Source organism: Gymnoscopelus microlampas (assembly GCF_963454915.1).
Source record: "Gymnoscopelus microlampas genome assembly, chromosome: 2".
In the NCBI taxonomy this organism is placed as follows: domain Eukaryota; kingdom Metazoa; phylum Chordata; class Actinopteri; order Myctophiformes; family Myctophidae; genus Gymnoscopelus; species Gymnoscopelus microlampas.
Window position 1 is genome coordinate 38,362,063 of NC_139939.1, and position 11,965 is coordinate 38,374,027.

The 11,965-nt window shown below is 45.1% G+C and overlaps 1 protein-coding gene across 1 annotated transcript; it reads left to right on the plus strand.

The window, feature by feature from the left end:
• Nucleotides 1–6,400: 6,400 nt before the first annotated feature.
• LOC311055193 (von Willebrand factor A domain-containing protein 5A-like) lies at nt 6,401–10,457 on the plus strand (the record flags this gene model as incomplete). Its single annotated transcript, XM_084071296.1, has 2 exons — nt 6,401–7,093; nt 8,743–10,457. The coding sequence occupies 2 exons, from the start codon at nt 6,401–6,403 to the stop codon at nt 10,423–10,425; spliced, it is 2,376 nt and encodes a 791-aa protein (XP_083927422.1). The 3' UTR covers nt 10,426–10,457.
• Nucleotides 10,458–11,965: the final 1,508 nt, after the last annotated feature.

Genomic DNA, 11,965 nt, shown 5'->3' on the forward strand with positions numbered 1-11,965 from the left:
AAGATTAAGTAGGCAACATTTTGATACCAATACTTTTGTACTTTTACTCGAGTACATTTTTAATTAAGGACTTTTACTTGTAACAGAGTATATTTCTACAATGCAGTATTGATACTTTTACTTAAGTATAACATTTGAGTAAGCTACTTTTTTTCCACCACTGTACACGCACACGCAGGCACGTGGATGCCCACACGCACAGACTACGCACCCATTCGTACACCCACACATCATTTTCCATTCACTCCCTTACACACACACACACACACACACACACACACACACACACACACACACACACACACACACACACACACACAGGTGGTTGGCGTTCCTCCTGTAAACCTACCATACCGGGGCTAGGCTGACTCAGCCACTTCTTTCAATTGCACCAGAGCACATCGTCTTCACAGTCACACGCCCTCCATGCCTGTCAATCTGCCGATCACAGCAAATATACACAGGGCCAATACAGTGTTTGACATGGCACAGGGAGGCATCGGTCCCCAAACACCTGCGCCAGTTGTAAAGTGGACACACCAGTATGTTGGCATTGATGCGTCGCTGACAGTGAATGCGTCGGAGAGCCAATACAAACATATCGTGATGTTTCGAGGGATTGTAGAAGGTGGTTGGTTGCAGATGTAGGATTTGTCGTGTATAGACACAATGTTTGCAGTTAGATGATGTGAGATAAGACGACGACCTTGTTGATCCCTGTGGGCACTGGGGCCTGCCTAATTATAGGTCATGTGGCTGCTGTATAGGAATAGGGTGTAGGTTTAGATTAACCACTGCATGCACGCCATATGGGTGACCGGAATCCCTCAGGGCTCTAGTGTCTTTTCTGTGTTCTGTTATTGTGGGGAAAGCTTTCGCTGAAAATCGACAAGCTCAAAATGCGTTGCAATGAGCTTGTGGATCTGCTATGTTCAGCAAAAGCTTTCCCTACAAAATGGATGCTGTGGTTTAAGTGGTTAAAAAAATAAAGTACAATGGATGCTAATGAAATACAATATTAAATGAAAAAATGGGGGAACTGAAAAAATACTAAATCAAATACAAATATGTTTTTCTTCTAATTTATTTACACCAGCAAATGATCATGATTGTTTTTCACTTTCAAAGTTGGCTGTGTGCCATTTGGATCTGTTGAGAAAGTGGATGACAATACGCTGAAGAAGACGTTGGTAGCCTTATACTTATTTTTATTTTTTTTGCATTGTGGCTACTATTGCCTTCCATCACACTTGTACTTTCATCATGATCAGCACTTCTCCAACAGCGGTGTATATTCTTCCCTTGTCCCTCCCCATGTTGGTAGGAACAGCACTGCACAATATGCTGTCAAACCTAAATACAATGCGCCATCTAGTGGTGGTAAGGTAATATTGCTCATCACAGGAAATCCCCTTCAACAGGCAGGCCTGTTCCACCTCTGTTTTTCTGCATACTATATTTATTGTTTCAAAATAATGTGTGTAATCATATTAATTATATTTGTACAGAAAGTAATAATGTTTGGCTACTCCTTAGAAATCCTGCTTAAGCACATTTCTTTTAGTTCTGAACTTGCTGGGTGTTATGCCCGGCCTGGGGGAAAACGTAATCTGGCCAACCATTCCATCGCCTCCAGAAGGTGATAGTGGGGTGGTTCTAGGCTCAGTGGTTCTGAAATATTTATCCTCCCCACACAGAACAACTAAAGACTCAGTCAGTCCTTTGTGCTGGTAGCCCTGAGGCTTTTCAATGCTCGTTCCAGGGATTAATGTCTCAGAACTGTTTTATTTGTTGCTCTTGGACTCTTTTGGGGGTTAGTCCATTATTGTTTTGCTCTGCCATTGTTATTAGGACTAATGTCTCATAGCTGTGGTGTTCTTTTTTTGCTCTTGGACTTATTGGGGGGTTAATCTGTTCTTTGCTCTGCTGCCCTAATTTCTAATTTTGTCAAGACTGCCCATACACTGACTGTACTGTACTGCACTGTTAGCTATATCTACTTTTATTTTTTGCCCGTATCTGTCCTATATCTCCTTCTTTACTGCTGTAACTGCCATTGACAACTGAATTTCCGGGATGTCTGTCTGTCTGTCCGTCCGTCCGTCCGTCCGTCCCTGTCTGTCTGTCTGTCTGTCTGTCTGTCTGTCTGTACAGCAAGTACAATTACGCAAGCAATGTTAAAAGAATGACACAAAAAGGTATTGATGGCTTGTTTCCATTGTTTCTTACGAATTCAATTCATCATCAAGACAATACAACTCATCATCATCATCATCTAGTCCGCACTCCTTTGCTGTATTTGTCACTTCATATTTGCATACACAGTGAAATGTGTTACTCTACGTACTCTAGTGTAGACAGATTTGGAGGGGATATGGCCAAATCCCAAACTAGTCAGATAAGTCAGAGTTCTCAAACATTTTGATGTCAAGGACCTCTAAATTGATATGCATTTGGCTGCGGACCCGCAAATTGGAAAATATTTGATGCCAGGGATCCCCATAAGAGGAGATTTGCCTCTTTTTTGGGGTGAAATTGTAGATCTACAAGCTAACGAAACTTACATTGTGACATATTGTGAACTTGTAGATCAGCTATTTTCTAATATGATTTGAAAAATAAAATAGGGCTTAAATGTTTAAACTGTTCCCAGCTCTTCTGGGGACCCCCTCGAACCTCCTCAAGGACCGCTAGGACCCCACTCTGAGAACCAGCGATCCAAAGAGCCAAGTGTTTACACTGTTCCTCGTTTTGCTATGGGGACCCCCTGGAAGATCCCTCGAGGTCCCCGGACCCTACTTTGAGAAATATTGGTATACACATCAAACAAATATATCTGTGCCACTTGTGACATGTGTCAAACCATGCCTCCATGCGCACACACACACACACACACACACACACACACACACACACACACACACACACACACACACACACACACACACACACACACACACACACACACACACGCAGACAAGACAAGCAATCTGGTAAAAAGCATTCCACAGCCCCTTCTGTCCCGGTGGGTGGCCTCCTTAAGACCAACCGCCATCAACACAGCAACTCATTTTCTAAAAATCTGTCTCCCCGTGCAGGCCTGCCTGTGACATGAACAATAGACACACAGTCGTTGAAAAAGTCTATCACGGGCAAACAGTTCATGAAACTATTGAACATTTTAGCACGTCTCCTTGAGACATTTTCTGGGACAAAGCGTCAATTAAATGCTTGCCAGTCAATGTATAATGTGTTGAAGTAATGATTATCCCTATTAGTCTTAACAATGAACTAAGAAAAAGGAGGAGAAAAAAAGGCAACTGAGATGAAGAGTAACTTTTCATGGGACCATACGGAAGTTTAGGCTGAGTTGCCTTATACATCAAAACATTGATATCTATACAATATACTGTTTACGATATTTGTTTTTATTTAGACCAACAAACGACATGCTCTGCAATGTAGTCAAACTAGAATGGCTGCAGAGTTTAGACACCTTATACTCCTTTTGTCCACATCATGATTCGTTTCATTTGTATGTATTAAAAAAAAAACACTCACTGAGCCAGCCAACCAGTCAGTCAGTCATTCAGCCATCCAGCCATGGCAAGCTGAAGCTGGCACGCTGCTGTAGGCCACTCCATCATTCTTGACACTTGAATCATCCACAGAGCTGAATGCATGAATGGCAGTCTACTGGCCAAACCCACACAACACCGCAGACCGCAAGACACCCAAACACATATTTCCACAGGTAGAACGGACTGCTGGAATATTTAGTAACATTCTACATGAGGTGGTTTGGAAGGCATTCTTAGTTCATTACTTGTGTTTTATTATGGATATTATTCGTGTCATAGGTATGTGCACTGTTTTGACATAATCATAACAAGAGTTATAATATGTGTACCTGGGGGAAATAATACATTTATAATAAATGATAATAATAAAAACTAGAAAAAGTGCTCCTCGGAGCACAACTCTCCGCCAGAAGACTTGTGTTGGTTCGAAGGTCGCGAAGGTCGCTATCCCTCTTGTATATGTAAGTGTCCTATCCATCCTGTCTGGGTAAGTGTCCTCTTCCGTTCATTCTGTGTAAGTGTCCTATCCCTCCTGTCCTATCCGTCCTGTCTATGTAAGTGTCATATCCCTCCTGTCTATATAAGTGTCCTATCTGTCCTATCTGTCCAATAAGACAGATAGGAACAATTGGACCGCGACTACTTGACTACTTCCGGTTCGAAGGTCTGGGAGTGAGCTAGTGGCCGGATTTTCGGTATTGGAATCTGGCTTATCACAGTGACACATGTATTTATAGGTCGCTATCCCTCTTGTATATGTAAGTGTCCTATCCAACCTGTCTGGGTAAGTGTCCTCTTCCGTTCTGTCTGTGTGAGTGTCCTATCCCTCCTGTCTGTATAAGTGTCCTATGTCATATCCCTCCTGTCTATATAAATGTCCTATCTGTCCTATCTGCCAATTATGCATCAGCCATGCAGCCATTTCATGGTTCCCGTCTTACCTCACTCTGACAGTGGCGGAGACACTGTCAGAGTGATGCCATGTATATATAGGCCCAGTGGCGTCACTAGCCAATCAGATCACAGTATTTCACGTGTCACGTGAGGCTTGACCAATCGGTGTGTCATGTTTAGAAAGTGAAAACGCAGTGATAACAATACTCTCCTGGCGGAGAGTAATAAACAGATCTTAATTATTTGGGTTATAAGTTATTGCCACAGCTGATATGAATACAGCTGTGTTAATATAATAACGGGCACCAGCCTACACAGGAACAAGTCGAGAACAATGCAAGTTAGAAATGGATGCCCCATTCGGTTATGCAATACCCGTTGTACCCGTTGTCAGAGACCCACTGTACCCGTCTGTCTGTCCGTCTGTCCGTCTGTCCGTCTGTCCGTCTGTCTGTGTGTGTCCCTTTTATGCCCATATATGGAGATTTCTGTATCTGTCTGTCTGTGTCCCTTTTATGCCCAAATATGGAGTTCCCTGTCAAGCATGCCCAAATATGGGTGGGGCCGTGGGCGTGGCAATATATTGACAAACAATCTATACATTTAAATAGGGCAGAAAATGCACTTAAGACTTCTGGTGATTAGTAGTTTTCGTTCCCTACCTATGTTGAATGCACTTATTGTAAGTCGCTTTGGATAAAAGCGTCTGCTAAATGACTGTAATGTAATTGCTCTTCATGTACTGTAGGGTATTCGTCAAAACTGAGCTCCTATATCGTTTCAGACCAATCCTATCGCATTGCAAAACAAGGTTTCAAGTTCTGTTCGTAATACCTCTACAAACCAGTTAATCACGGATCACATAGACCAGGACGATTAGCTGGCCTTTCAAACCAGTTAATCGCGGATCACGGATCACATACAAAGACGACTAGCTGGCCTTACAACCCAGTTAGGCCGCACAGGGGGGTGAGTGGAAAATGGTCCACTACCTCATGAGGCCAAGGGGGGTGAGTGGTAAAATGGTCCACTACCTCAGGAGGCCAAGGGGGGTGAGTGGTAAAATGGTCCACTACCTCAGGAGGCCAAGGGGGGTGAGTGGAAAAATGGTCCACTACCTCAGGAGGCCAAGGGGGGTGAGTGGAAAAATGGTCCACTACCTCAGGAGGTCAAGTGGTTGAGTGGAAAAATGGTCCACTACCCCACAGTTAGACACATGGATATGAGAACTTCAGAGTTTCATGGGGCGGCGGCCGACCCCATGCAAAGCGTCATTTAGAATATGGAAAGTTATCAAAAATATATATTTCAACCGCCGTAAAGAAACCTCATCCAAATGTCCTCATGGGGCGGCGGGCTTACCACTACTCTGTAAAGAAACCTTATCCAAATGGCCTCAGGGGGCAGTGGGCTCATCAATACCTCGGGTAATGTACGACGGGTGAAACATGCGGAGCAGACGAAAAGGGTGGCACAGGCGAATACTGGCGGCATTATGCAAGGAAATGTTCTCGGATTTTTACGTATGTCAATCGGAAATCCGTGGGGCGGCTTTAGAAAACATTCAGGGCATATTTGCCAGTACTAGCCTATATAGGGAGATCCCCATAAATAGAGACAATTGACCTACAAAGGAGTCTGACATCAGCGAACCCTTCCCAGAAACTCCATATATAGAGATAACCGTCACGTCCAGGACTGACGTCATAGTCCCATATTTGGGCATAGCTGTCATAGGCCGCTCCATAGATGGAGATGTCTGACACTATCTGACATCACCGTAGTGACATTAGGGCTGCAGCCAACAGTATAAGAGAGGCTCGACATGCCTCCGTAGAGCAGTTCCAGCAGCAACTCAGAGAGAGATTAACTACTAACAGAGAGAGAAGCATCGACGAAGCTACATGAACAGTGCAAACAACACCATGGAATGTGGTCTGGTCTCTTGCAAGAATGAAGCAGTTCCTCTGAAAGGCATTGATGTGGAGGTTGAGGTGAGGGACCATGTGGCTACAGTGACCTCCATTCTGCAGTATGAGAACAAGGAGGAGAGCCCCATAGAGGCTGTCTTTGTCTTCCCTCTTCCTGGCGATGCTGCTGTCTGTCATTTCAGCGCAAGGATTGGACAGTCAGAGGTTGTGGCTGAAGTGAAGGAGAAACAGGAGGCTCAAGAGGAGTATGATGATGCATTGAGCTCAGGCCAGCAGGCCTTCTTATTGGAGGAGAGCGAGCAGAGCCCTGATGTATTCTCGATGAAGGTGGGCAGTCTGCCTCCGGGGGAGAGCGCCTCCATCAAGCTGACGTATGTTACTGAGCTGGCTGTGGAGGCTGATGATGGGCTGAGATTCTGTCTGCCTGCTGTGCTCAACCCCCGCTACCAACCTCAAGGCAGTGAAGGTGGCAGTGGAAGGAGTGGTCAGCCTCAAGTGACCTCTGTTCCAGCTTCTCTAGTCCCCTACAGTCTGTCCTTTTCTGCCCATGTGGCCTCTACTCGACCCGTCTCTAAAGTAGAGTGCAACTGTTCCCTGGACCCTCTTCAGTACCTCAACACAGAGCAGACCCAGGCCACGGTCCGTCTGGGTGATGGGCACAAGTTTGACAGAGACGTGGAACTGTTGGTTTATTATAAAGACTAGAAGTTCGGGCCGCTGCGCGGCCCTCACATCTAGCGTCCGCGCGACGTTGCACTGTGTAGGTAGTCCTTTGAATGCAATGATTTTACCGGTGACATTCTTAGAAGCCATAGACACTAAGCCATTGTACTGTCGGATGTTGGCCATGAATTGTTGGGATTCTGGAGAGGTCCTGTCAAACAGAGCTTGAAGTGCAGGAGGGGGGTCCTTGAATGGCTGTAGTTGGATTGTTCCGTAATGGCAACAGGCACTGAAGGTTTTGAGTGGGACAGGATCTTTTGAAAGTTTTGATGTTTCCCAGGGGAACATGACGGCCTTGCATGAAGTGCAGATACAATCCATTGCAGGTGTGGGAAAGGCAACTATTTCTGTGAGTTGTTGTGGCTGTGTCCACGCTCTTCTGAAGTGTTTATCCTTTGGTTTTGTCCTTTGTGATGGATGAGAGTGTGTTGTGTATTGATGGTCCTCATAGCGGCGTTCTGCGAAGAGAGAGATGGACAGCATGCATGATTAGGCAGTTGTGAAATGTGTGCGTAACATAGTAATTGTAATATTCTGTGTAGATGTAAGGAAAAGGAATGTGAGAGATTGGGTGATAGAATGCATTGGAGGGATTATGGGGTAAATCAAAGCACTTACTTTTGGCGGGGGGCGTCTGTAAGGAGCGAGTTGTCCTTCTGCTGGCGCGGTTGCTGTCACTGCGGTTAGCTGAGAAGTGGAGACAGTTGTGTGTGGGCAAAAAGGAATTAGCCGGGATGTTGTGGTATGCAGTTTGTGGTTGAGAGTATTTGTGACATTGAAGAGCGTTTGCGGCTGCATTTGCGCGAGCCACACGCTGGCGAGTGGCATTGCGTGTGCGTTTGCCCAGCATAGCTTTTTTGCGTGGTCCCATGGCTGCGTGCGAAGTTGTGGGTACTGTGTAGTAAAGTTTCCTGTTGTCTCTGTGTCGTTCTGTGTACTGCGTAGTAAAGTTTCCTGTTGTCTCTGTGTCGTTCTGTGTGCTCTGCGGGGGTAGGGGCTACGTGCAGTAGAGGGGGTAGGGGCTACGTGCAGTAGAGTTGCAAGGCAACAACACGTGGACGTGTGTGGCATTGGTAGCGTCGCTGAGGACACGTGGACGTGTGTGGCATTGGTAGCGTCGCTGAGGACACTGGCATTGGCCAGGGCATCCAGGTCCTTTATAGTGATGGCTGTGCCCCTGTCATTATGGTGATGTCAGATAGTGTCAGACATCTCCATATATGGAGCTGCCTATATCAGTTATGCCCAAATATGGGACCGTGATGGCTGTGCCCCTGTCATTATGGTGATGTCAGATAGTGTCAGACATCTCCATATATGGAGCTGCCTATATCAGTTATGCCCAAATATGTGGGTTCTCTGATGTCAGACCAAAATAAGCACCCGGAAGTGAATTTCGCGCTGGGGAAGAGATTTGCATAGTATTGGGGCATAATGCGTTTCATATTTATTGTACATCATGGAAGTAGAGTAACGGTATGGGAAGCAGCCGGTTCAGAGGCAGAATATTGAGGAATTTTGGGGTAAAATGTGGAGTTAGTTGGGCCATGTGTGTGCGTGGAGACCGCGCACACACACATGTGTAGCCCCATGAGTTTGGCCGTCAATTATAGGTGCAAGATGCCCACCAGCCCGCTGCTATTGTAGAGGCAGGAAAGGATTCTGCCAAGCCTGGCTCTCTGATGGGCGACCCAGTGATCATGTTGAGCCTGTACCCCGAGTTCTCTAAAGATGTGATGTCATCACTGGCTTCATGTGGTGAGTTCCTGTTTTTAGTGGATCGTTCTGGCAGCATGCAGTGTCCCATGAATAACATGCTTGAGGGGCAAAATCGCATTGGCAGTGCCAGGGACACACTGCTACTGCTACTGAAAAGCTTGCCAATGGGCTGCTACTTCAACATATTTGGCTTTGGAGATGAATATGACCACATCTTTCCTGCGAGTGTGGAGTACAGCCAGACCACCATGGATGAAGCTTTGGAGGAGGTCAAGACTATGTCTGCTGATCTGGGTGGGACAGAAATCCTAAGGCCTCTCAAACACATCTACAAGCAGCCATGCGTTCCCAATCAGCCCAGACAGCTCTTTGTCTTTACTGATGGTGAGGTGGAGAATACCAAGGAAGTGCTAGATCTGGTGAGAAGCAATGCTTGTTCTCACAGGTGCTTTACTTTCGGGATTGGGGAGGGGACCAGCTCTGCTCTCATCACTGGGATGGCCAAGCAGGGAGGAGGTCATGCCCAGTTCATCACAGGAACAGAGAGGTTGCAACCCAAAGTGATGCAGTCCCTTCGCTTTGCCCTGCAGCCAGCTGTGGTGGATATTTCTGTTTCATGGGACCTGCCAAAGGGAGTGTCTGTAACACCTCTGTCTCCACCCATCACAACCCTTTTTCAGGGCCAAAGGTCGCTAATTTATGCCCAGCTCACTGGAGAGAATTCCGGGGCTAGTGAAGGCAGTGTGACAGTGAAGTACAGCCTGGCAGATCAAACTTCTCAGAACAAGCTTGGCTTCAGTCTCAAACCTACCAAGGACACTCGATTGACAGTCCACAGGTTGGGGGCTCGGACCCTGATTCGCTCCCTAGAGTTGGAGCAGGGAGAGGAGCAGGAGCAGCAGGATGAAGCAGTGAAGAAGAAGGTGGTGGAACTTAGCATCCAATCAGGAGTGAGCAGTGCCTTCACTGCCTTCATCGCTGTCAACAAAGGAAGTGGGGAGGCTGTACAAGGACCTCTGTTACGCAGAAATGTTCCAGTTCCAGGAATTGACTGGTTGATCTGTGGTAGTAATTGCTCATCTCTGCGTCAGTGCATGTCATCACCTACGATGTCATCACCTACTGACACGGTGGTGAAGTTTCAGTCATCACCAATGATGATGTGTGATGATAGTGACGAATATGGACAAAGTGAATACGGGGACATGTTTTTAGCTCTTGAAGAACCCCCTCAGCCCAGACTGGCTCCCATAGACCCCTTGCTCCAGGTGATCACCCTCCAGAAGGCTACTGGTTTCTGGACCCTAGTTCCAGAGCTGACTACTGTGCTTGGGAAGACTCATGAGGAGTTGGAAAAGCCAAAGCCTCTACCAGTGACCGAGGAAGTTTGGGCCACTATATTAGCTCTAATCTGGCTCCATGGCTTCAAGATGGAAGCCCAGGATGAGTGGCAGCTTTTGGCTATGAAGGCAGTGTCCTGGGTTCATGCTCAGAAAGTGGGCTGCATGACTGAGTGTGTGGAGGCTGTAAATACCTTGCTGGGCTGCAAGGTGCAGAAAGATGACCTGGGGCTCTGAGAGGTTTATCCTACCTGGCTCCTCCTTGCCTATCCACCTGCCACTACCAGAGGGGTTGCAACAAGGCATGCAATTTTCTGGGCTATACCCTGAGTAACCCATCATTCAATAGATCACTCTGTGCTCTTATGTAATTGGATGACATTAACAGGATTTACAGCAATTAATACATTTCTAATATTGTGCTTAAGCGTCTCTTACACTGTGGTTTAGGGGATGATTCTCTACCAAATTATTATATATACGTATATTCTTTTATATTTTATTTTTTATTTGTATTATTAATTTAGAGTAGCCAATAATGTTTTTAATTCCTCCCCACACACATTTATGTGTTGTCACTGCTGTTGTATCATATTGACTCACCTGCCAGTGAGGAACCCCCACCGGGAGGACGTAGAGCCTTCGTCTTACTCCTCCCGCCCAACACTCCCCGCTGACAGATGCCGCCCCAGCCCGTAGGAGTACATGCAATGACCAATATCACCCTCATGCAGATTATTTTTTCATTTATTGTCTCCGCCAGGCCGAAGGCATGGTGGAGAGTATGTTTTCGTTTGATTTCCTTTGGTTCCACCAAGCTAACATTGGTCAAGCTTCACGTGACACGCGACAATATGTTGAAAGGGTGTGCTTTTATTGGCTAGCGAGACGCATGACGAAATACATACCTATAAATAGGTGAATCACTTCGAAACATTGCATTGCATGTTTCGAAGTGACATCAGTGCCATCAGCCAAGCTAACATTTAGTCAGGAGATATTAGCAGAAAAAGTTCCAATCTTGGAATAAATTCCTTACCAAAAATCCTCACCAATGTGGGTCTGATGGCGGAGACTTGTGCTCCGAGGAGCACATTTTCTAGTTTATGTATTTGTTTGTTTGTTTGTTTGTTTGTTTGTTTGTTTGTTTGTTTGTTTGTTTGTTTGTTTGTTTGTTTGTTTGTTTGTTTATTGTCTCCGCCAGGCCGAAGGAATGGTGGAGAGTATGTTTTTCCGCGCTTAAAGTTAAATATTTCAAAAACTACAAATCATTTCAAAGTAAAACATCTCAAGGATGCATGCTATGGGCTCAATTTAGTGCCTATATTATTTTGTACTTGTAAAAAGATTTTGTATTTGTAAAAAAAAATTGTATTTGTATTCGTAAAAATAATTTGTACTCGTAAAAAAATATGTTTGTATTTGTAAATAAAAGATTTGTATTTGTGATAAAAAGATTTGTATTTGTAAAAAAAAGTTTTGTATTTGTAAGCAAAAGATTTTTATTCGTAAGAATGTCCATAAAAAAAAATATTTTTTTTTTTTTTGCTATATATATTTTTGGTGTGTTTGTAACATGTGTTAAACATGTTGTAATTGTAGAATTATATTTACAATGAACGATAGTTTATTTACAGATTGCAAAACTTTCTACAGATTGCAAAACTTTCTACAAGTTGCAAAACTTTATTTTTGGCACTCTGCACTTTCGGGTTTGAGCCAATCACGTGAGGCCTTTCCCACTACCCAATCATAAAGCTCCATAGGTCTCCATGGC